Source organism: Protopterus annectens, chromosome 1.part1 (genome assembly GCF_019279795.1).
Source record: "Protopterus annectens isolate FY-2018-M chromosome 1.part1, PAN1.0, whole genome shotgun sequence".
Taxonomy (NCBI): domain Eukaryota; kingdom Metazoa; phylum Chordata; order Ceratodontiformes; family Protopteridae; genus Protopterus; species Protopterus annectens.
This window is the reverse complement of record NC_056726.1, coordinates 247761368-247787856: the sequence shown is the minus strand read 5'-3', so window position 1 is coordinate 247787856 and position 26489 is coordinate 247761368. Positions and strand designations below refer to the sequence as shown.

General features: G+C 42.9%; 1 protein-coding gene across 2 annotated transcripts in view; it reads left to right on the top strand.

Annotated features, from left to right (window-relative positions):
• MCM9 (minichromosome maintenance 9 homologous recombination repair factor) overlaps positions 1 to 26489 on the top strand; it is a 1342783-nt gene that overhangs the window by 918231 nt on the left and 398063 nt on the right. For both annotated transcript variants that reach the window (XM_044074397.1, XM_044074388.1), the window contains one exon: positions 17823 to 17997. In XM_044074397.1, the coding sequence (XP_043930332.1) occupies positions 17823 to 17997 (175 nt within the window). The remainder of the gene's footprint in view (positions 1 to 17822; positions 17998 to 26489) is intronic.

The window sequence follows — 26489 nt, the reverse complement described above, 5'->3', positions numbered from 1 at the left end:
TGCTCGTCCTAATAAGTTCCTGTCAGCACCCCCGGAAAAAGAGTTTCTGACAAAAGGTGTGGCTGTAGATGCTTTGGTGGTGGCATCTGCTACCCAGCAAGATGTAGCAGAGGCTTCAACGTCCGTCCATCCTCCTAATAAGGAGTCTAGGAGCATGGATCGGTACAGTAAGCGCACCCTAAGTTCAGCGGCCTTTACATTAAGGTCCTTGAACTATCTCACGCACTTTACCAGATTTCAGAGGGATCTGATTAAAGAACTTTCCGATACCCTCTTGGGTAACCTGCCTGAGGAGCTGGCCCAGACGGTTGGCTCTCAGCTGGCTACGCTGTCGTCCATATCAAACTCGTCCATGAGGCTCATTTCTTATGCGGCCGAAGGGGCAAGTAGAGCGGCGGGTACAGGCATTGCTCTACGGAGACAAGCCTGGCTCCGCCTGTGTCATTTTGCAGAGGCCTTTAAGTCTTCCTTTGCCGACGCCCCCTTTGATGGGTCCTCATTGTTTGGACCCAAGGTAAAGGACACACTAACCGGCTGCGAGCAAGAAGGTAAGACTTTGACTGCTGTAGGGGCACGATTTTCCACTCCCTTTCGGCCTTACCCCAAGGCTAAAAGAGGAGGGAAAATGTGGTTCCGTAGATCTCAGAAGTCTTACTCCTCACAGCAGGACGATCCCCCTTCTAGAGGCAGGGGAGGGGGAAATTCTTCTGGAAGACGCCGTCCCAGAGGCGGCAGAGGCTCTTGCAACACTGGAGACCGCGAGTCCTTTCGTGGCTCTTCAGCCTTTCACAGTCCCTGAGGGATTGCCCGACTGTGCAGCTCCGGAGCCAGTCGGGGGTTGTTTTTCGAGGCACCTAAAAGCCTGGGAAGGTATCACTCAGGACCGATGGGTGCTTCGAATTATCGCCGGAGGTTACGCCATCCCTTTTTCTCACTCCCCACCTCAGTCCAAAAAAATCCCGGACCCACCACCCAGTCAACGGGAAACTGCAGCCTCAGAAGTTTTAAAGCTGCTGCAAAAAGGAGTCATCCAACCGGTCCCCGCAGACCAGATCGGATTAGGGACTTACTCAAGATTCTTTTTGGTGCCAAAAAAGACCGGGGACTTGAGGCCCATTTTGGATCTCAGCATTCTAAACCGTTCAGTCAAAAAGTCCAAGTTCCGAATGGTCACCCTACAAACCATTCTCCCATTGCTGGAGAAAGGTGTTTGGATGTGCTCCATAGATCTCAAGGACGCTTATTACCATATCATGGTACATCAAGCGTCCAGGAGACATCTGCGCTTCAGCCTAGGAGGCAGTCATTTTCAGTTCCGTGTGCTGCCCTTTGGTCTCACCACAGCCCCCAGGGTGTTCACTAAATGTTTGACGGTCATGACTGCTCACCTGAGAAGTCTAGGATTCCAGGTGTTTCCGTATCTAGACGACTGGCTCCTAACTGCCACCTCCAAGCATCTACTATTGCGGAGCCTACAAGCCACGATATCACTGGGTAATTCCCTTGGAATCACCTTCAATTGGCCAAAGTCTGTGTTGCTGCCATCTCAACGCTTAAGATTAATCGGAGTAGAGATAGACTCAAACCGAATGCGGGTCTATCTACCTACAGACAGGATACAAACCATACAGGCTCAAGTTCGAGCCTTACTTCCCAGATCCAAAGCCCCAGCCAGAATGGTCCTGCAGCTATTGGGATCCATGTCCGCCACGGTTCTTCTAGTTCCCCTAGCAAGGTTGCACATGAGAATTCTCCAGTGGCTTCTTTCAACTCAGTGGTCCTTTCAGGAACTCCCTCTCAGTCACCTCATATGGATCATGGAAACCTGCAAACGGGACCTTCGCTGGTGGCTGGTGCCCTCCAATCTGGATCAGGGACGACCCTTTGTTCCACCTCCTCCTGTGGCCACTTTGACCACGGACGCCTCCCAGATGGGGTGGGGGGGGCATTCCCTGGGCAGGTCAGTCCAAGGCAAATGGCATTCGGAAGAGACCCTACTTCATATCAACATCCTAGAAATGAGGGCGGTGCTTCTGTCCCTTCAAGCCCTTCACGATTACCTCCCTCAGGGCGTAATTGCCGTTCACTCCGACAACATGTCAGTGGTCTGGTACCTGAACAAACAGGGAGGGACCAGATCCTATCCCCTTTGCAGAGAGGCCATGAGAGTTTGGGAATGGGCAGTATCGACCAAACGCTTTCTAGTGGCGACTCATATCCTGGGCAAGTCCAATGTGATAGCCGACAGACTGAGCAGAACTATCCTCTCTCCACACGAATGGTCTCTGAACATTACAGTTGCAAGTCAGATTTTCAGCAAATGGGGAGTTCCGTGTTGCGACCTCTTCGCGACTCCGCTGAATGCGAAGTGCAAAAAGTTCTTCTCCCTCACCCCGGCTCTGGGGAAGAGCCCTATGGACGCACTAGCCCGTCCGTGGCCCACCGGCTTGCTTTATGCTTTTCCCCCAGTTCCTCTCCTTCCCAGGGTGATCCAAAAGGCATCTATCTTGGGGAGCAAAATGATCTTAGTTGCTCCTTACTGGCCTCGTCAAGTATGGTTCCCCTATCTTCGGAAATATGCACTGGAAGGTCCATGGTTCCTGGATCAGATCCCAGACCTATTGGTTCATCAGTCGGGACTATTCCACCAGTCCCTACACACCTTAAAATTGACGGCTTGGCTCCTCCTCTTCCGACTATAGTCAGGAATCATACCTTGGATCCAGAAGTTGTACACATTTTATCCTCGGCCCACAAGTCTGCTGCAAAGAAATTGTATTCTAGCAAATGGAAAAGATTTGCTATTTGGGCTCAACTCCGGGGTCTGGATCCCATCACTATTCCTGTATCAGAAGTACTGTAATTTCTAACTTCTCTTTTCAATCAAGTCTCTTCAGTCTCTACCATCAAAGTTCAATTGGCAGCTATTTCCAATTTTCACGAATCTATAAACCCACCTTTAATGAGCAACAGATTGTGTAAGACCTTCTTGAAAGGTGCTGCGCTTTTAAGACCTCCGATTTCTCATCCTGCTCCTCCATGGGATCTCGATGTGGTGTTACGCGCCTTAACTTCCTCCCCCTTCGAACCGGCAGCAACATGTGATTTAAAATTTCTATCGTGGAAAACTGCCTTTCTGGTGGCGATTACTTCTGCCAGGAGGGTTTCAGAGCTTCAAGCTTTGTCTGTAAAACCTCCGTACTTGGTTTTTCACAAAGACAGAGTATCTCTCAGGCTAAATCCATCCTTTGTCCCTAAAGTTTGTTCCAGTTTCTGCCTACAACAGTCATTAGAACTTCCAGTCTTCTTTCCGAAGTATTCTAACAAAGCGGAATTCATATTCCACACATTAGATGTCCACAGGCAATTGCGTTTTTATTTAGATAGGACCAAACAAACAAGGAAAACAGATCAGTTGTTTGTATCCTTTTCGGACAATAAATTGGGCAAAGCCATCACAAAGGTCACTATTGCCAAATGGATCAGGGACTGTATTACTCAAGCTTATTCTTATTCTAATAAAGAGCTTACCACCTCTGTCAAAGCTCATTCTACAAGAGCTATGGCTACTTGATAGCATTTCATTCTAAGCTTGCCATTAGTGACATTTGTGCTGAGCTACATGGTCTTCCCCGCACACTTTCATTTCCCACTACAAATTGGATGTGGCATCTAGAGGACGAGCTTCATTTGGTTCCACAGTGCTCAGGAGTGTTTTCCAATGAGCCACCCAGGATTTAGGTGCTAGGGACGCTGTCCCATCAGTACTGAATGTAGGCGAGATAGGATCACATAACATCTTTTAGCTATGTACTTACCATAACTTTAGATGTTTGGGATCCATCTCGCCTACATTCCTAATAACCCACCCTCCTTCCCCCTTCCTTGGAGATCAGAGGATATCAGAAGGTCCGAATCCTGTTGTTTCATCTTGAAACATCTGACAATGTTATATAAACAAGTTGTGTACGTGTGCATGAATGCGGACAAACAAGATATGGGGGATTAGTGGTGGTGCATCCTGGAATAAGAAATAGCTCAGCCAATAAGAGACCTCGCTCTATAGCATGGCGTGCCGAGTCAGAGCCGAGGGATCGGCTCCGAGCCCATCAGTACTGAATGTAGGCGAGATGGATCCCAAACATCTAAAGTTATGGTAAGTACATAACTAAAAGTTTGTCTAACTAAAATCAGGAAGTAACTTCATCTTTATACACTTTCTAACAAGACATTGCCTACCAAGCTGACGTAACAGATCACAAGTTTTAACATCATTATTACATAGCAGTTGTTTATCCATAATTTTCTGCTTGCACTATCAATTTTATGAAAAATTTCCTAAGAAAAACAACGTGGCCTTGGTGACCACCAGTTAGATACAGTTTCCCACTGTGTTATGTTTCTATTCAAGGTACTACAGCTAATTCGAGCACAAAGCAAGTACAGATTCTTCAAGCAGTCCTTTGTCCTATGTATCTCTTCTTTTCCGCAGCTGTGCATGTTCTCATAACACAAACAGAGCTGATTGTTCAAAATCATAACATTATAGAATATAGTATTGTTTCATTTATTACTTCCTAACCTAGCAGATAATCACCTGCTTCTCAGTACATTTCCAAAAGGCATAAACATGAATTTTGCTGTGCTAGCAATTACTAGGTCAGGGGGCATCTTGCAAGTTTTCAGAAAGCATACTGCAGTTTCAAAAAGCATCTTATAATTTCACACAGAATTAAGCTGTATATAAAATAGAATGAAAACGTGTTAATTCTTTTAGCTTCTAATAAGCATTAGACATATATAAAAATGAATATTTTTCTGACAAAAAGAGACATGGAAGAGCTCTTGGATCATGTGGCCCAAGCAGGTATGACCCTAGCCCTGAGTAGCATCCTGCCTTCGCCCAGAATGATACCACAGTATAAGGACAAAATGATTGACTTCAACAATTGGCTAAGCTTCTGGTGTCATTCAAAGGGGATCCAGTATCTGTCTGCCTGGGAAGACATGATTGACAAACCATGATGCTTTGCCAGAGATGGTCTGCACCCGTCACCCCTGGGATTCAGGTTACTGGCTAAAGCTGTTGCCACCCCTGTAGTGCCTTTTTTAGGCAAGGTTCAAAGGATAAAACCACCACCGTAACAGATACAAGCATGCAAAATCTGAAGGTAATGCTACTCAATGCTAGAAGTCTAAATCTCAAAATGCTCTCTCTCGAGGCACTCCTAAAAATGGAGAACATTGATATCGATTGATTTGATATTGATTAGATCTTCCTATCTCTCAAGGCCTGGGGGTTAAAGGCTGCACAAATTTGGCAGCCTGAGGAAGGATGGGCCACCCCCAAGCAAAGAACGCACCGAGTGTGACCATCCGCTGGCGACAGTTTATGGCCACACTCCGTGTACTTAGAAAAAGTAAGCTTTTGGCTATCAGCCATAGCCACACTCACACGCACACCTGAAGGAAAAGAGGGACCTACTAGATGATAAAGATACGAAGTATAAGAGGGAGTTAGATAAATTAAGAAGAAAAATGAATATCTATCAATATAGAAAATACTACACACACACACACACACACACAAACAACTAAAAACCCAAAGTTTTTATATATAAAATGGAAAATACTAAACTCGCCTGGAGCTCGAGGAATCCCGTGCTTGGCAAAGCCGCGGCAAACGAGATCTGGGGATTGGAAGGAAGTTGCAGGGTAGTATGGGTATGGGGGTGGAGCTTGGAGCTCAGATCTTTAGCTTGGTATGCTGCCGGCTCGGATCCGTAACCCACAGGTTGCTGATCAAATGAAGTTAACTACTTCAGATCTAATATTTAAGGATACCACATATACTGAGCCTGTGGACATTGCTAACATGTTAGCCAGCAGGTTCTGTGAAAACTTCACTCCCACTTCCCTGCCACACTTACCCCAAGACATCCCCACCCCTTGTCCTCTACCCTGTATCTCTAAAGAGCAAGTCGTGAATGCCCTCTCTAAGGTCAAAAACATAGCATCCATGGGACCTGATAACATCCCAGGCTGCATCCTACATGGGCTCAAACAAGAATTAGCAATGCCATTGGGCAGTCTTTTCAATCAGTCTAAGCACTGGCTTCATCCCAGCTGAATGGAAAAAGGCCAGAGTTGGTGCTTCCACTGACCTGAGGAACTGTAGACCTGTTAGCCTGACTAGCCTTGTCTGCAAGGCCATGGAGAGAATCATCATGGACTTTATCAACAAAGACATTGGTAACCTCCAAACACTTGACCCTATTCAATTTGGACTTGTCAAAAGGAGATCATGTCTATTAAACCCGGTGGACTTCTTCGAGACAGTCACCAAGGCCCTTGAAGAGGGGAAATCTGTGCAGACAGTCTACCTAGACTTAGCCAAGGCTTATGACACTCTCCCCCACTCAGGCACAATTGACAAACTCGCCCAGCTAGGTATCAACCCATATATCTAGTTGTCTACTGATGTACTATGTTCTTCATCTGTAAATATGTTGTAAGTAATTGCTATGTTATATTGTTAATCGCTATGTAGTCCAATGTAACTACTGTCTGTTTATTTTAACTGTGGAGCCTCCGCTGAAAATGGACCTACGTCCACTCAGACACTCCCGGTCAACAAATGTAAATAAATAAATATCATTAGATTGGTCACTAACTGGCTCACTGATAAACCCATATAGTCAAAGAAGGGGAATCAGCCTCCAACAGCAGACCTGTAACCAGTGGTGTTCCACAGAGATCAGTTGTGGGACCTCTACTGTTTGGAATCTATTTCTACAAAGCTGACAAAGTTTGTTGATGACTGCAAGCTGAGAGCGGTCATATAATCTCCAAACAATGTCAGCATCCTACAAGAGAGTCTTACACAAACAAATGACTGGTGCCAAAATCATGCCCTTAAACTCAATGTAAAAAATGTGTTATTATCCCTTTTGGTAAGAGTAATGATCCTACTAACTACCACATCAATAACAACACCCTAAGTACACACTCAGGGATGAGAGACCTGAGCACATAGGTTGACAGCAACTTTACCTTTGTCACCATGTCTCCACAGTAGTAAGAAGGGCATTCTGTATTGCTCATCTCATAAGTAAGGGCATTGCCTCCAGAAAAAAAGTTGTAACCTCCCTGTACTCTTCCCTCATCAGGCCAGTAATTGAGTGAAGTGCCCCTTTTGGTATATACCTTTCCAAGCACCTGCAGCAATTGGAGAGATCACAAAGTTTCCTCAGTAGGAAAATTCAAAGTCTTTAGCATCTGTCCTGGGAGGACCATCTGAAATCACTGTCACTTTATTCTATTTCATACAGACTTTGCCTTGCCTGTAAGGCAACCTTTGACCCTGCCTTATTGGAAATGCTCCATATCCATGAGTCAAATGGTACATGTGTTACTCGCTCTAATGGCCTTAACCTGGTATGTGACATTAATAGAACCTGCTGGAGGGACAGATTTTCTCCCAGAGGTTTCCACACCTTTGGAACAGACTCCCACTTCATGTCAAGCAGAGCACCTCATTGGCCCTCTTCAAACTCAGTCTGGACAATTGAATGATTAACCATAAGTTCACCCCAGGGGTTCCACCTGTGTCCCTCTTGGACATGGGGTAATAGGTGCTGATCATGGAAATAAGGGTAAAACTTGGCGAGGCTTGTAAGGGCCCTAGGGTCATTAGCCTAGTAACCTCCTATAATTGTATGAACACTAAGCTGTGCATAATTATGCATAGTCTGGCCACGCTGTGCATTAGACATTGGCAACCTAAGTAGCAATGTTCAAAGTGCAGGCAGGGCACAGTTATTATTTGTACAGGTGAGGAAGGAAGCACAGGACTGGATGTCTTTCATGTGGATTTGTGAGAGTGCTGAGGAACACGAAAGGTAAAACTTGCTTTTGTGTGTCCTACCAGTTCTAGGGAGGAGGGGACTTTTAACTTCTCTTCCTTCCCAAGTCTCTCCGACACACCAAATCTTCCTTCTCAATCTCCTCCCTAAACAATACTAATATCGTGGCTGAGTCTTATCACAAAACTACTAGGAGTACTCATAGATGACGAACTTAACTTTGATACCCACATCCACACCTGTATCAAAAAGACCCACCAGAAACTCGGGCTACTATATAGAACTAAAAAATTCCTTACACAGGACTCCAAAGTATCCCTAACCCAAACCTGCCTCCTTCCTTCATTACTTTACACCGCCCCTATCTCCACTAATCTCAGTAAAACCCTCTTAAATAAACTTGAACTAACTTACAATAAAATCACCAGGTTTGCCACAAACCTCCCATACCGCTCTCAACCACTGCCTTGCCCTGAAAAAAATAAACTGGCTAGAACTACAAAACCAGCTCCTCCTCCCTCAACTTAACATGTTACATTCCATCCTGCTACAACCCTCAGCTTGCCCCTCTCTATCATCTGTTGTCTCTCCCTGCATCACCAACCATGAACTTCATAGCTCAGACCAACATCTATTCTTAGTATCAAAACCTAATAAAACCATAGGTAAAAGTCTTTACAGTCATGCAGTCACCTTGTCCTGGAATAAGCTCCCTTGCCAAATCAGAGATCTCCAAAACACTCTCAACTTAAAGATTAGCATGAAGAACTACTTAAGTAGCTCCTGGTACTGTCCTTGTTACGACCCCACTTGAATTCTTCCTACCTTGCTACCCACCCCTGCCATCCATACCTATAATACCCGTTTCCATCCCTTATACCTCACTCACCTAACTATAAACTTTTCCACCTCCTTCTCTGTACCTTTATAACTCCCACCCTCATCTTTCCCTTCATTTTCCCAACCTCTTCTTTCAGGTCTTGACTCTTTGCTACTAGAATGACAAACCTTCCCTACTCCCTCTTCTTTCATTCTCCCATCTAACAGCCATATTCAGCTATAGGCAACAACATATGTTTTTATATTAATCAGTAAATATACATTCTCAAGAAAGGCTAAAACAACCAAGGTTTCTCTCTTTACATTTTTTGCTCAATAGCTACACTCTTCTTTCTTTTTGCATACTCTTATCAAATTTGTGAACTTTTGTAAATCACATTTGTAAATAAAGTTAGTAACCGATTGTTTAATGTGTACTGTGGACATCTGACGTATGTAACTAATTGTAAAATGTATACCATGGAGCTTTTCTCCTCGGGTCTCAGCTGAAAAAGGGCACCTGCCCAGCCAGACCAACCTGGTTAACAAATGGCAAATAAAACTTAACACTCTTGGAAAATGCCAGTGGTAGTGGAAGTGTGTGATGTACTGCAGGCTGTGGTTGTGAATATGGGTCTTCAGGGGTAGATCCTCAACAGTAGTTGCAGAACTGTGACTAAATCTACTAGACTGGGTCCAGGGCATGCATGGCAAAGGTTTCCGCATCCTCTCTATGCCCCACCAATGAGAGCTGGCTTTACCAGGAGTTCCACTGGATGTGCCATAATCATGGCTAGATGATGATATGCTGCATGACCTTGAGTGCTGTATGAGACATGCCACTGTGGCAATGGCCAGGACCACAAGAATGTCCTCTACTAGCCATATACACCTCCACAGCAGATGTCACTATTAATCCTGTCACTGCAAGAATAGGATGTTTGTTGTCCACTACCATGTTGGCTACCATCTATGGCTTTAGCAGCTGACTGGTTCCATGGATGGTGCCTTACCCCTAGAAGGCAAGCCAGACAAGATATTGCACTGTCCTGTGTATGATTTAGTTTATATTGAAGCAATCACACATAAAAATCATGCACTCCTGTAGGTCATCACACAGTCCCTGCATCACCCTCACTATTTGCTCTGTGGTGGTGGTGGTGCTAGACTGTGTCTGCATAATGGCAAAGCACATATGCTGGGTTGCAGTAACTGACACCAGCCTCAGGTGAAGGGCTTTAAGCATGTCTTCACTGAGCACCATTACCCACCCCCTTGTGTGGTGCTTTCTGCCCATGGGTGTTAGGGTTAGATTCTGACATCTGTCTGCTGAGGGCCAGCATACTTCCCTGATGGTGATAGTGTTCCATTAACCTGTACTCCCTGTGAAGTGTGAGTAGCCTGGGTAACTGCAGGCATAGAAACTATCTCCATGGTTTGTGGGGTCTATATTGCAACATCGAACGCTAAAAACAGTGAACGATATTTCATCGACACATTTTCAGCGAAAGCAGAAAATGTCAAAACCGCAGAACAGTGATTTCTTTCCTAGGGAAAGAACTTGCTGTTCCAACCCTCTCCTCCCCAAAAAAAAATATTAAACACTTCCAAACACATACACACATACCCTAATCCTAATTTTACCCCCCCCCCAAAACCAGTAAACAACTAAATACACATATGCACCTAACCCAACCATACATTTAACGGAAAAAAAAAACAGTAAACATTTTAAACCATATGCACTTACTGTAACTTGCACCCTAACCCTAAGGTCAGTAACTCTCTCACATTTACATAAACAGTTCCAAACACATACACACTTACCTTAACCCTAATTCTTCCACCCCAAAACAAAAATAAACAACTGAAAACACATACACACGTAACTCAACCATACATCTAACACAAAATATAAAACAGTAAACACTTTCATACTTATGTACTTACCTTAACCCGCACCCTAACCCTAAGGTCAGTAACTGTTACACAGTCATGCTCGGGAGCTATACCGGACAAGGGACCACACTACACTTCAGAACACGGCAAAACAACGAAGCGGTCAAGCGACTTTTTTCCCAGGGAAAGAATTCGCTGAACAGCCGCATCGCTGTTTTTCCTGTTCACTCTACGTGTGTCGACGAAAACGCATTCGACAAAATGCATTTTCGTTGTACTAATAGGAACCAGATTTGTGCAGGGGATGTAGTGGTTACTTTCCTTGTGTCCAATACACACACACACACACACACACACACATCCTTACTTTGCCATCTCATTCCTGCCATCACTGTCAGAAGCTGCATATCCTCCAACATCAGTTAGGGGCAGTTCCACAGTACTGGTGCCCAATAAAGAATCACTTGTGAATGCACCCCAGTACATTTCCCAGTACTAGATGTATACATACATCTGAGTTTTACAAGTATAAACATGATAACAAGTAGTATTTTATTTGCATACCTGATGCAGATGTATGTGAATGGTGAACCTCTGATGTACTTGTGTGTACTGTAAGTCAGCATTAATAATTTTGCTAGTGGTTAAGGGATATACAGGACTTGCAAGTATTATTACAAAGAAATCGATCTACATGCTTGTGGCACCTCCAATGGATTGTCTGTGGCTTTCTTAGCTCTACCCCAAAACCCAGCACTGTACTGTAGGACTCTGTAGCATTGCCACCATCTTTTAGAGGGGCCATGAACTCTTTCTTCACTGTGAGAGGTGGTACACTCGTAAGCCCCCTCACCACCACCCACTTGTTGCCGTACCTTCCTGTGCCAGGAGTTGCTCTTTTGGGGCAGTACAGAGATCCTGGAATATTGGCTTATTTTCTGCATTGGAGAACTTGTGTTATGATATACAGGGTCCTTCTTTACCCACTCTGAAACAAACAGGAATAAACTGCAGAACTTGTGATATGATGCCACATGTGAGAGATGTGTATTAGATGTGCTTATGTGAGAGATGTGTATTAGATGTGCTTCTCCATAGTAACTTAAAACTATAGAAAGTAATGGTTTAAAAATGATAAAAGAGAACATTAAAATGCTGCAGTTGATGTAATACAACTGAATCTCTAAGAGGAAAAGAGCACATACAGGCAAAAAGAGTTTGCCTGCAACTAGTCCTATGATTCAAAGAGCTTCAGTGCAAAAATATGTGTTCAATGATCTGCAGCCTTCCACCTCCTGACAGAGTTTGTTGGATTTGGGAGAGAAAACTGATAAACTCTACTCCAAGGTTGTCAGGATCGGGGATTCATTGTTGGACTACCTAACAAAAAAAAAAAAGAAGAAGATAGACGAGATACAATCCACTTTATCAAATCAGGGTGCTAAACTGGAAATACTGAAGACAGGAAAAAAAAGAAACTAAGAAAAGACTCCTAGACTTGGAAGCCACCTGTGAAGAAATGGAAAAAAGATTCTGGGAATTAGAAGTCAGGGAAAGAAGACGGAACCTTCATCTAACCAATGTGCCTGAAGGGCTAGAGGGGTGGAGACTGTCATCAATGGGTAATAGACATGCCGGACAAATGGTCTGGACTGGGAAAGGAAGTAGTACTTCCTGACGCAGCATACATGTCTTTTTCTGTCTTCAGACCCCCAAATAGATTTCCATGCACTATAGTATTAACAGGACACACAGCCAGTTCATTTATTAAAAAAACTACAAAAAAAAACCTAGTCAAGCTAGAGTTTTCAGTGTTTGATTCCTTAAAACCTCTTGCAAAAGAGGATAATGGGATATATGCATATAACCCCTTAAGGACATCAGGTGTTTCAGTTGTATGGCAGTTCTGAATATTCATGACTTTCTGTCAATGGACAAATTCAGGGCAATAAAGCCAAACCCCACTAGTAGGTATGGGTGACCCAGGTATGCAACTGGATGTTATGTTACTAAAGGATTGGGGTCTTCAGAATGAACCCATATTGTATTGGGAACAACTAAGGAATGGGGGATAAGAATGTGACTTGGCAAGAATTTATAGACTCATACAGTTCCCCTACACAAGTAGTTAAGATACAAGGCTGTTAAGTTTATTGGAAAAGTGTGATAAAGAAATGAGGAGTCAGAAAAAGGGGAAACCGTTGCTAGTGCAAATATTAGTAGAAGCTAAGACAGAAGAGTTGAGAAGAGAGAAACTATTTAGACTGTATAAAGTACTTAGGAATACTAAAAAGGGGAAATGCAGTGACAAACTGATTTCGTAGCGGCAGGATACCCTTGGAGAAATGGATCTAAGAGAAAGATGAAAATTAATATGTGCCACCCTAGTCAAGATAACCAGAGGAAGAAAATACCAAATATTTGCATGGAAGTGCATGCACAAATATTTTTATACTCAGGAAAAACTAAATAGGATGTTCCCAGAAGTAGACCAGAGATGCTGGAGATACTTGGGTCTAGAGGTATGCTTTTATCTTCTGGGATTGCAGAAAAATAGGAAAGTTTCACACCAATATAGGGAAATATAACAAGACAAATTTTAGGGAAGAATGCAACAGACTATCTGATAGGATGTCCTTCGCCAAAAGTGGGTAGTGCTATCAGAAGAGATTTAGTAGTGGTAGTCTGTTTAGTATTAACTAAAAAATGTAAACTAAAGAAGAACCCACCATTTTGGATCTCCTTAAAATAACAAAGATACTTAGAGGAGGAGTTGTGTTTTTTTGCTTTTCCCAGTTAGCCACAGCGGAACTCCGGTCCGCTAATGATTGGCAGTAGATTTTGACATGCCAAGTTGCCGGCCCTGGCACACAACCTTCAACGAAGGTATGCTCATTCACGCATGTCTCCACACAGAATGAATTAGAAATTAAATATTTCACAGAAGGAAATGGCAGATTTGGTAAGAAGTACACCAAGGTTTTGAAATCAGTGGTGAGTTAATGTACATAATGGTAGTGAGTGACAATGGAGGAAGTGATGCATCAGGGAGACCATCTAGACTAGGAGAGGATTGAATTAACATCAAAGTTATGCTCTTCATTTTGGAACCAGACATTATCACCATAATATATGGGAAAACCCTGTTGCTTGGTAAGACTTAGTACAAAGGGCCTTGAGGCAAGTGAGAGCTGTTATATAGACTGGGGAATAAAACGAGATGCATTAGACTACTGTATAACTTTTCAAATGTTTGTAGTCTCTACAGTTTTTTGTAACTTCTGGTGTTGGGTCGAGTCTACTGCAATAACTCAATTTAAAAAGATGGTTTTGTTATCCAAAAAAAAGGCCAACTGCTGGAGACATTAGTGCACCATGCATGTGGGTTGCACAAGAGATATATTTTGGTATTCCTTCATAAACTAAAAGATATAAATTACAAAAAAAAGCACGAGAATAAACGTCAGACCTCATTAATTAAAAAGGTGTGATTCCCATGCTGTATCTATCCCTCTAGTGTGTTAGCACTTAGTAAAGCTAATTGTCTCAGTAGGATCAACAATGTGCTTCTGTTTTAGGCATTGCTCTGTAGGTATGAGAAAAAGATGTATTAGCAGCCTTGTTCCTGTGTTGCCCTGAAAATTCATACACCAACAGTTCCCTCTTTGGACACAGCGCATGCTGTGTGTACCTGAGAATTATGCATGTGTAGCTGCACTCATTAAAGTCAGGCAGATAAGTTTCCTGAGGAAATGTCCTCCAAAAAACATTAACTATACCATTGCAAGTAAGCAAGTTGATGTGACTGTTTATCTGAGAGTTAAAAATATTTAATGCATTCAGCAAACACACTTATGAGCATAATAGTCCTTTAGCCCAACAAGTACTTTACCCTTACATACCTCTGTCAGTGCAACTTCCCAACATACTTATTGACAAGCCTATTTCTTATTTTTGTCCACAAGTCCAACAGCTGTGAAAAGTAGCAGTACCTCAAAAGATAGATTTGTAAAAAGTACCATTTATCTTGTAAAAGCAGAGGTGTACTTTTGCTTGATCAAGCATTCAGCTATTCAGCTTGCTTAGCTTCCAAAGTTGGCTACTCTATAGTTTCTTCAATAGTGTGATGAGGTTCTCTGCTTGCCGTTGCACTTGAATCGTGCATATTCAACTGGCTGGCCTGAACGGTGATTATGCTAATTAAAGCTCAACTCATTATTGTTTCGGAATCATTCAGTTTGCATAAAAAGTAGACCCAATCACTACTGGGCTTAAGTCACCTGAGTGCAGTACTCACATCAGAGTCACTACACCCCAAAAGTATTGTCCTGAAGAGTCATTATTGACGCTTTTATTCTTTCATTCTGTAAATGTGTAACAAGCAAATGCTGTGTGCTTCCCTGGTGCCTTTTTGTCCCACTACTATTGTAGCTTAACCTGTAAAAGAAGTTGTTTGAAAATGATAAGTGGAATAACTGTAGGTTCCACATTATAAGTTGTGGTTGTAGGTTAAAGTCCTCTCATGGTTGCATTCTTTGTCTTTTTTCTTTCCTTGTGCAGGTGTGTAATGTAACAACCAAATGCTGTGTATTTCCATGGCACCTTTGTCTCACTGCTTCTGTAGCTCATTCTGTAAATGAAGTGCTTTGCACACTACAAGTGAGGGGAGGTTGTGGGTTCATGCCCCATAGGGAGTTGCATATATAGTGGATATAAAAAGTTTACACACCCCTATTAAAATGCCAGTTTTTTGTGATATAAAAAGCTGAGACCACAATAAATCATTTCAAAACTTTTCCCATCTTTAATGTGACCTATATCCTATACAATTCAGTTGAAAAACAAACAAATATGTTAGGGGAAAAATATAAAAAATAAAAAATGTACAGAACATTGGTTGCATAAGTGGACACAGCCTTAAACTAATACTTCGTGTATGCAAACCCTTAAACTAATACTTTGTTGAACCACCTTTTGATTTAATTACAACATTCAGTCTTCTTGGGTAGGAGTGTGTCAGCATGGCACATCTTGACTTGGCATTATTTGCCCACTCTTCCTTGCAAAAGTGCTCCACATTTGTCAGATTGCTAGGGCATCTCTTGTGCACAGCCCTCTTCAGGTCACCCCACAGATTTTCTGTTGGATTTAAGTCTGGGCTCTGGCTGGGCCATTCCAAAACTTTAATTTTCTTCTGGTGAAGCCATTCTTTTGTTGATTTAGATGTATGCTTGGGGTCATTGTCATGTTGAAAGGTGAAATTCCTCTTCATCTTTCTAGCAGATGCCTGAAGGTTTTGGGCCAAAAATGATGGGTATTTTGAACTGTTCATAATTCCCTCCACCTTGACTAAAGTCCCAGTTCCAGCTGAAGAAAAGGAACCCCAAAGCATGATACTACCACCACCATGCTTCACCATGGGGATAGTGTTCTTTTGGTGATGCGAAGTGTTGTTTTTGCGCCAAACGTACCTTTTGAAATTGTGGCCAGAAAGTTCAACATTGGTCTTATTAGACCATAACACATTTTCCCACATGCTTTTAGGAGACTTGATGTATTGTTTTGCAAATTTTAGCTGGGCCTGGATCTTTTTCTATGTAAGAAAAGGCTTCCGTCTTGCAACCCTACCTCATAGTCCAGGCATATGGGAATACAGGAGATTGTTGTCACATGTAGTACACAACCAGTACTTGCCAGAAATTCCTGCAGCTCCTTCAGTGTTGCTGTAGGTCTCTTGGCAGCCTTCCTGACCAGTTTTCATATTGTCTTTTCATCAGTTTTTCAGGGACGTCCAGTTCTTTGCAATGTCACTGTTGTCCCATATTTTCTCCACTTTTTGATGTCTTCACTGTGTTCCATGGTATAGCCAATGCTGTGCAAAATTTTTTATACCCTTCTCCTGACTGATACCTTTCAACAATGAGAGCCCTTTGATGCTTTGTAAGGTCTCTGTGAACCATGGCTTTTGCTGTAGCAGGCAACTGAGTAATTGTCATAAAAATCCTAGTAGGACAGCTGAACTTTATTTGGGGTTAATCAGAGTCTCTTTAATTGATGGCGCAGGTGTGTATACCCAAGAAGACTGAAGGCTGTAATTAAATCAAAAGGTGCTTCAACAAAGTATTAGTTTAAGGGCGTGCACACACAACAAGTATTAGTTTAAGGGTGTGCACACTTATGCAATCAGCGTATTGTACATTTTTTATTTTCTATGAATTGCATCAAAAATAGATTGGCACACATGCCTCATGACTGTATAGGGTTGCCACATACTTTCTTCCCGTTGGGGTGCCTGTGCTCGCAAGATTTACATCAATGACTCTCAAGGCTTGTGCTTCATATAGAAGCACTACTGCTGCTCATACATCCCTGTGTGTGTGTGTGTGTGTGTGTGTGTGTGTGTGTGTGTGTGTGTGTGTGTGTGTGTGTGTGTACCATACTACTATCCTCTGTTCCCATAACCCCTGCTGTGGCCATAGCCAGGATATTTGCCTGGTTGCATTCATTGTTGATGAGCATCTGGGCTTATCACCTATTCACAGAAAACACAGGAGGGGTGGCCGCAATCATGGCTGCTGTGTTTCTGAATCCAAGCTAATTTGTTTCTGGGCATTCATTTTCCTCACAAACAGATTTCAAATTACGTCAGCAAACTTTTCATTATGTTTATACTTACTGCTGTTTGTTCTGTTCTAAGAATCTATGTTTTATTTTAATGTATAATGATTTTATAATTTTTGTAGTAGTTACTGGATGTTATCTAATACTTTTCCACATTCTAACCCAAGTGTACATATAGTTTATAAAGTAAGATTTTTTTGATCTACCATTTGATCACCAGGGTAGAGGTGTGGTCCAGATGGACCCTTTTCTGGCTCTGCCTAGGCAGAAAGATTGCAAAGCAGCAATATATGTAACAGAGGAATACAGTTTCAACACCAAGCATGCAGAGAGTATATTGTAAAAGTACTGTGAAGTCTATATAATGAAAATACTTGCACATCATAAAGAGGGATTTAGTATAGAACTCAGACATTAGGTTAAATATTAAATTATGTTTAATTATATTTATAAAAGTCTTACTCCAAGTTAATGGCAGTGACAGCATCTTAGGAGGAAGTTGAATTAAGTGGATGTATGATGGAAAAGAATACAACGTACAAAAAATTTACAGTTCAAACCACTAGCTAAACCTGTGTATTTGAGGGTACCAAAATCAGTATTTGCTTGTTGTTTCAGGCCTAACTGTTACTGCTGTGAAAGATTCTGGAGAGTGGAACCTGGAGGCTGGAGCTCTTGTATTGGCAGATGGAGGTTTGTGCTGTATTGATGAATTCAACAGCATCAAAGAGCATGACAGGACGAGTATTCATGAAGCTATGGAGCAACAAACAATCAGTGTGGCTAAGGCAGGGTAAGTTATTAAAGGTCATGACAGGATTAGCAGTCTTTTTAAGCTGTGGAGCAACAGTCAGGGTAGCTAAGGCAGGTTAAGTTGTTTGAGATGCCCCTGGCTTGGGCAGTAATCTGATTTATTCTTTCCTCGTCTTCTCTGTGCATCTTTCAACTTGCCATTCAGATCTGAGCTAGTATGTGCCCTTATCCCAAGAATGTACCCTGTTCGAATCTGAAAAATTCATTCTGTGCACCTGTTAAACTAACCACTCTGATTTTATCAACCTCGCCCTCCCTTTTTTGGCAAAGGCAGTAGTTGCAATGATTGAGATCCATGAAAACTGTGCATAACACTGTGCAGAAAACATGGTTAAGTCATTTGCATAATTATACTGAACTTTACATGAGGTTGTGCAGCCTCAGAAGTTTCTATATTAAGTTTATTCCCTGCATTTGGAATGTGGAGGACTTGCCCCCCACATCACTCAGGGCTACCGATTTGTTTGTGCAGGTGAAACTGAAATTCTTGCATAGGTGTTGAACCTGCATGTACAATACACAATAGCAGAAAACTGCCAGAAGCAAATTAGATTTAGACAAATGCGTAAGAGTTAGGGTTTTGTTAAATTTGCAGCAGTGAATTTTTCTTCCATTGTGGTGCCTGTTATTTAAAATGCACTCACTTTTTGCTATCCCATATGTAGTCTTCCTTCGGCTTTTCCCAGTTAGGGGTCACCACAGCGGAAACTCCGGTCCGCTAATGATTGGCAGTAGATTTTTTACGTGCCAAGTTTGCCAGCCCCGACGCACAACCTTCAACGAAGGTACGCCCATTCACGCATGTCTCCATAAAGAAGACGCTCTAGCTGAGAATCGAACTAAGCATAATTTCCCTTGTGACTGTAGCAGGCTCACTGACCAACACATATTTAGCTCTAATCTTTGTCAAACCAGCACTTCATGCTTCTACTGCTTTAGCATCCTGGTGTTCTTTTTACATGTCAATGTGAAATCTGGATTGAACATAAGCTTCCTGAATGACAACATAGTGCATGTGAATGGAACATTGAGGAAAGTGCTAATAGTTATTTTTATGGTATTTAGGTTGAATGCCAATGCTAATAATGTGAATCTGGAGATTTTTGTGTGTATAAGATTGGACTAGAATAAGATCACGCAAAGAATTGTGGAATTTACCATTAGCAGGATTAAGTGATATTAATAAAGGTCATTGCTGTAGAAAATCATGGTGAGACTGGGAGTTGGAAGGAGGTGGATACCCCCCCCCCCGGTCTAGTTTTTTCTTCAGTCTGATATCCCTAAGGGCAAATGGCTTTTGCACCTTGGCCTTTAGAAAGAGGCTTGACACCAAAGAAAGAACACTGCATCCTGTCAGTGATTTTTTTATTGATTGATTTATTTAGTCTAGAATGAAAGATCATCCTGCTTTGCTTCTTGAATTTGTCCGTCATTTCTTAGGGTTTAAAAATTTGTGGAAGTGTTGTATAGAAACATTTTCTATTTATTTCTTTTTATATATAGAAATAGTAATATTGTTTTACAGTTTGGTTTAATTTTTAATGATGCTGAGTAGAACATTTCCTGCAAGTACCCACGTGAGTGTCAGACACCTATTAAAGGCAATTATTGTCGGTGTCTTTTCTGTTTAGGAGAAAGTAATGATACTAGTAATTGTGAATGCAATGCTACTTTTATAGGTTCATAGGGTCACAGATGTTTACTAGGATAATGACCACTAGGTCACTTTTCAGCCTAACCATGCATCTCAAATCTCTGACAAGTTTTGGTACCCTTGATAAATGTAAGCAGGGGCTTGGGAGATGAAACATTTACAAGTAGGGGCCTGGGAGATGAACAGTTTACAGGTTGCCTGTGCCCATTAGAGACATAGTTGCCAAACCATGGATGAATTTCCTGTTCAATATCCAGTTGTCCAAGTTACACTTGAATTGGGTTAGAGAGGAACTCTGCTTCACATGGATGGGGAGCCTCTTCCAGACAAGGGGTAGTCTATGGGTTACATAGCTGTCTCTCCAGCAGGTCCTGTTAATATAGGTTCATAGGTTTATACTAGGCTAACTGCCCCAGGGCATTTATAAGCCTAGCCCAAAGTTATGTGGCTTACGCCGCCCCTTATGTTAGAAATACTGTGCCCATTAGTTTGTTGTGCCTCTGTCCAGTAGTGACACAGAGATGATTCCCGGGGTAAACCTACGATCTCCCATCCACCGGTCAAGATTTCTCTTGAACAGAGCCAGCGAGGTGCTCTGCCTCACATGGACCGAGATTTTATTCCACAGCATGGGGAGTCTCTGGGTGATAAATCTATCCCTCCAGCACGTCCTATTTATATCCGTGCTAAGGTTTAAGTCTCTTGCTCTAGTGGTTTTGGTGGATTTGGATTTTTTGAGGTGGAGCATGTCCATTAATTCCGGGTTGGTCATGGCCTTGTATGTCAGGCACAGGTCACCTCTAAGCAGATGGTATGCAACTGAATAGAGTTGGAGTTTCTTCAGTCTGGCAGCATATGACAGGTTTTGGAGTCCCTTTATCCTTTTGGTGAGGAACTTTTGGGGTCTCTCCAATTGCTGCAGGTGTCGGGTGAGATACATCCCGAATGGGGCATTGTACTCGATCATTGGTCTGATAAGTGAAGAGTACAGGGGAACAATGACCTCACTTGATCTGGATGTGAATCCCTTCATGATCAGGTGGGCAATGTAGAAGGTCTTTCGAACCACTTTAGCAACGTGAGCGTCAAATGAGAGGCCACTGTCAACCTGGGTCCCCAGGTCCCTGATAACCTCTTCTGTGCTTAGTGGGTTGCCACTATATGGTAGCTTGGGGTTACCCTGTTTTTCCCGAAGGGTATGACTATACACTTTTTTGCGTTTAACTTCAGGCCATGGCTCTGGCACCAGCTATCAGTTTCCGTGAGACCCCTCTGAAGGATGTCTGTGTCCGATGTACTATCCACTGTGGCACCCAGTTTGCAGTCATCCGCAAACTTTGTCAACCATAGTCCTCCTATGTTTGCCTGTACTTCTGAGAAGTAGATGCCGAACAATAGGGGGCCAAGGACTGAGCCCTGTGGGACTCCACTTGTAACCGGCTTGGAGTCTGACATGGCTCCAGCAACTCTAACCCTGTGGGTTCTGTCCTTTAGCCAGTTTGCAACCCATCTTGTGACATATGGGTTTACATTTAAGCTGGTAAGTTTCTCTATAATACCCGAGTGGGGTATTGTGTCGAAAGCTTTTGCAAGGTCAAGGTAGGCTGTATGGACTGCCTTTCCCTCATCAATGGCCTTGGTGACTGTTTCGAAGAAGTCGACCAAGTTCAAAAGACAAGATCTGCCCTTGACAAAGCCAAACTGGGTTGGGTCCAAGGTTTGCAAGTCCCCTATGTCCTTGTTTATGAGTTCCATTATGATCCTCTCCATAGCTTTGCAGACCAGGCTTGTTAAGCTTATGGGGTGGTAATTACCAGGGTCCGTAGAGGCACCGCCTTTGTGGAGTGGGACCACAGTTGCCGTATGCCACTCCTTGGGCACATATCCTGTGGTGAGGCTAAGATTAAACAGCTGCCTTATGTGCGGGTTTAGTTCTTCATTGAGTTCATGTAGCACACAGCCGGGGACCCCATCCGGTCCCATTGATGCTGTGTTTTTAGCTTTAGAGAGAGCAGCTTTCACCTGCGCATTTGAGATGACTGGGAGGCTACTCTCAGTTGGGATAGTTATCTCTCCTTTTGGGGGAGAGGGGGGTGAAGTTTGCGCTGAACCTGTCTGCCAGTATGTTGGCAATGTCTGTGGGTTCAGTGATTTTTGTATAATTTTGGACTAATTCTGAGCATATCTGGGAGTTTCCACCCAGGTTTCTGACATAGCTGAAGAAGGCCTTATGATTGTCTTTTGAATCTATGGCAATTTTTCTCTCAAAGTTGGCCTTGGATGATTTTATGAGGGATCGTAGTTTCTTGCTAGTGCTGATCAAAGATGCCTTCCCTTTTGGGATTTTGCTCTATCATGTAATAGCTTTCTCCTCTTATTGTAAAGTTTGTTTATGGCTGGGGTCCACCAGACTGGACGTTTGCCCTTGGTGGAAAGAGTCTTGGTTTTATTTGGGATTGCCTGATCCATGCAGTCCTGAAGGTGTTCATAGAAGGCATTTGTAAGGGCTTCCGCAGCTTGGGTTGTGGTTTCCATTGGCTCGGGGCCTTGAAGGGTACCACACCTGTCTTGAGTAGTGTGAAGTTTGCTTTAGAGAAGTTCTTCACCGTGGTCTTTTTTGTTTGGGGTGCGGGCGGGATGTGGATTTCTAGTGAGATTAGTTTATGATCTGATCTCACCAATGAGGGATATACTTCCGGTGTGGAGCATTTTGTCCCCATGTTCGTGATGATGAGATCTAGTATATTTTCTCCTCTTGTGGGGACGGTGACTAGTTGTTCCATGGCATTTGAATTTATGAACTCCAGGAACCTTTGGACTAGAAAGTTTGGGCTTGAGTAATGTTCCCAGTCTATATTCGGGTAGTTGAAGTCACCCAATATGATGGTGTTTGGTGATACATTTATACCCTCCAGTGTCTTCAGGAAGGCTGTGTGGGTTTCCTGAGTTTGAGAGGGTGGCCTGTAGCATGCTACAAATTGTAGAGCAGTTTTGCCTATGGTTAATTGCACCTGGATGGTTTCCGATGCTTCATGCGTAGCCACCAACCTGGAGGTGTGGGTATCCTTGATGAATATGGATACACCCCCTCCTTTTGTGGTGTGGTCTGGGTTTTGGGGCCGGAACGCATGATATGAGATGAAACCTGATAGTGCCGGGGTGCTCTCAGGAGCCTTGAAACCAGGTTTCAGTCACAGCACAGACATCGATGTTCTGCATACTGAGAAGGGCCTCGAGTGCGTGCATTTTGAGATTTAGACTTCTGGCATTGAGCAGCATTAGTTTCTTCACGTTTTTTGTTTTGTAGGGTGGTAGGTTTAGAATTTGAGCCTTGCCTAAAAAAGTCACAATGGGGGTGGCAAGAGCCTTGGCCAATATCCGGAATCCCAGGGGTGACAGGTGCAAGCCATCCCTTGCGAAGCAGCGTGGCTTGTCGAGCATGTCATCCCAGGCAGACAGGCACTGGATCCCCTTTGAATGACACCAGAAATTAAGCCAATTGTTAAAGCTGATCATCTTGTCACTATATTGTGGCATCATTCTTGGTGAAGGAAGGATACTGCTCAGGGTCAGGGTCATACCTGCCTGGGCTACATAATCAGAGAGCTCCTCTATGTCTCTTTTCATGTAGTCCAGGGAGGTACGTCTCGGGTCGTTCACACCAGCATGGACAATGACTGTGTCATACTTGTACTTGCCGTGGAGTGACCTGAGTGCTTGTGTTATGTGGCGGATTCTAGCGCCCGATAGGCAGCTTACCGTGACCTTCTCCTTGTTCAGCCTGGTGAGTGGGACGTCAGTGTGTCTGACTATGGAGTCACCTATGACAAGTATGTTTGGTGTTGTATTTGGCCTTAAGGGCAGTGACTGCTTTGCACACTGATTTTATTGTTTATGTGTTGTTTGTGTGGTGTATTGAGTTTGCAGTTGCTTGGGTGTCTGCTTTGGAGGCCTCTGCTGTTTAGGTAAATTTTACTCAGAGCCTCCGAGTATGTCTTAGTGTGTTTATGTGTTTGATTCAGTGGTGTGGTTGAGTTATGTGAGACTGGTATTGTGGTGTGTGTAGTTGCCTTCTCCTCCTGCCTGGTCTTGCCAGTCCTGAGTTGAGAGAGCTCAGCCTCCAGTTTGGCTAAATAGCTGCATCTCTCGCAAGTGTTAGTGTTACGTGGGAGGAGGAGAGGGTTGTCCGTGTACATGAGGCAATTGTAACATTGTCTCAGAATTCCCAGATTCACCAACTGGGCAGGAGAGGACGCCAGCATCTGAACCTTCGACATGCTAGAAAGATTTATGAGTTGGTATGAGACAGAAAAGTAGTGGGCTTAGCAGGGAAGTCGACACTCCTGGGGGGTTTTGCTAGTGAGAGATTTGTATAATATAGGAGTGCTTGACCTGCAAAGAGAATGCTTATAAGACAAGGGATATGCTTATAAGACAAGTGCTGAGCTTTTTGAGAAGGAAAAGCTATTTGGAACAAGTGCTGCACTTTTTAGTGAAGGTGTAAACTGTTTAGGTTCCTAACAGAGCAGTTCTAAGGGAAAAATTGAAGAACAGACTTTCTGGAGCCAGAAAGAGTTTAACCTTGTTTAACCGGCGCTGCCCGATGCTGCTCTAGTGGCAACTCCGCGCTAAATCGCGCTAAAGCACGTTAAAGCGTGCTTCATAGCAGGGGCTGGAAAGAAGCAGGAAGACACCCAAAACGGACAATAAAACTACAGTTTCAAGTCAGTAACCACCTCTACGGGGGGCAGGGAAGCTGCTCAATGTTATTCACTGCCACTGATCAACAGAGAGACTCTCCTTTAGCCCAAGCAAAAATGGCCTCACAGAAACTTTCAAATAGTTCAGGAACAGCAAGCCTGTAACTGAACTTTTTTAACTCTCAGAAAAGTGGGAAAAAAGCAAGATTTTTTTTTTTTTGTTTTTTCAGAGATAGCAGAGGTTCACAAGTAATATCAAGTTATAACAGTGCAGTAAATGACCCCACACGAGTGCTAGGTCAAGGACAGAAAATATGCAAGTTTTAAGAAAAAAACAATTTAAAATTAAGTGCAAACAGGAAATTCAGCAAACAGCTTTTGGTTGTGCTCTAAATACAGCTACTAATACAGAAATCAAGTTTAACAAGCCAGCAAATGCTCAAGCTAGGCAGTTATGCAGAAAAACTTAGCAAATAAACAGAGAAAAAATACTTAAAATCTCAAAAGTGGCTCCCTTCTTCTCTCAGCGTTTTTTCCTCTTGGAGGGTGCTTCACCAACAGCCAACAAGCCTGAAAAGACGCCCAAACCACGAGGCAACTAGGTTTTAAGAGAGGAAGATGAAGGAGTTTTGGAAATGACCCCTAGTGGCCAATAAAACTACAGTTTCAAGTCAGTAACCACCTCTACGGAGGGCAGGGAAGCTGCTCAATGTTATTCACTGCCACTGATCAACAGAGAGACTCTCCTTTAGCCCAAGCAAAAATGGCCTCACAGAAACTTTCAAATAGTTCAGGAACAGCAAGCCTGTAACTGAACGTTTTTAACTCAGAAAAGTGGGAAAAAAGCAAGATTTTTTTTTGTTTTTGTTTTTTTCAGAGATAGCAGAGGTTCACAAGTAATATCAAGTTATAACAGTGCAGTAAATGACCCCACACAAGAGTGCTAGGTCAAGGACAGAAAATATGCAAGTTTTAAGAAAAAAACTATTTAAAATTAAGTGCAAACAGGAAATTCAGCAAACAGCTTTTGGTTGTGCTCTAAATACAGCTACTAATACAGAAATCAAGTTTAACAAGCCAGCAAATGCTCAAGCTAGGCAGCTATGCAGAAAGACTTAGCAAATAAACAGAGAAAAAATACTTGAAATCTCAAAAGTGGCTCCCTTCTTCTCTCAGCGTTTTTTCCTCTTGGAGGGTGCTTCACCAACAGCCAACAAGCCTGAAAAGATGCCCAAACCACGAGGCAACTAGGTTTTAAGAGAGGAAGATGAAGGAGTTTTGGAAATGACCCCTAGTGGCCAATAAAACTACAGTTTCAAGTCAGTAACCACCTCACGGGGCAGGCAAGCTGCTCAATGTTATTCACTGCCACTGATCAACAGAGAGACTGTCCTTTAGCCCAAGCAAAAATGGCCTCACAGAAACTTTCAAATAGTTCAGGAACAGCAAGCCTGTAACTGAACTTTTTTAACTCTCAGAAAAGTGGGAAAAAGCAAGATTTTTTTTTTTGTTTTTGTTTTTTCAGAGATAGCAGAGGTTCACAAGTAATATCAAGTTATAACAGTGCAGTAAATGACCCCACACAAGAGTGCTAGGTCAAGGACAGAAAATATGCAAGTTTTAAGAAAAAAACGATTTAAAATTAAGTGCAAACAGGAAATTCAGCAAACAGCTTTTGGTTGTGCTCTAAATACAGCTACTAATACAGAAATCAAGTTTAACAAGCCAGCAAATGCTCAAGCTAGGCAGCTATGCAGAAGAACTTAGCAAATAAACAGAGAAAAAATACTTAAAATCTCAAAAGGGGCTCCCTTCTTCTCTCAGCGTTTTTTCCTCTTGGAGGGTGCTTCACCAACAGCCAACAAGCCTGTGTGGCTTAAGTCTTTAGAACGGGTAATTCTGGTGCTGTTTGTTTTGTGGATATGCATGAGATCCATCAGAGTGAGGCCCAACAATGCCTTGTATGCCAGGCATAGATCTTCCCTCAACAAGCTGTAGAAGACAGAATACAGGGATAATGCTTTGAGATGGTCTGCATAGGACATGCTACTTATGCTCTGTATTCTTTTAATGAGGAAGCTCTGTGGACATTCCAGTTTGATGTTTGGATGTGCCTGG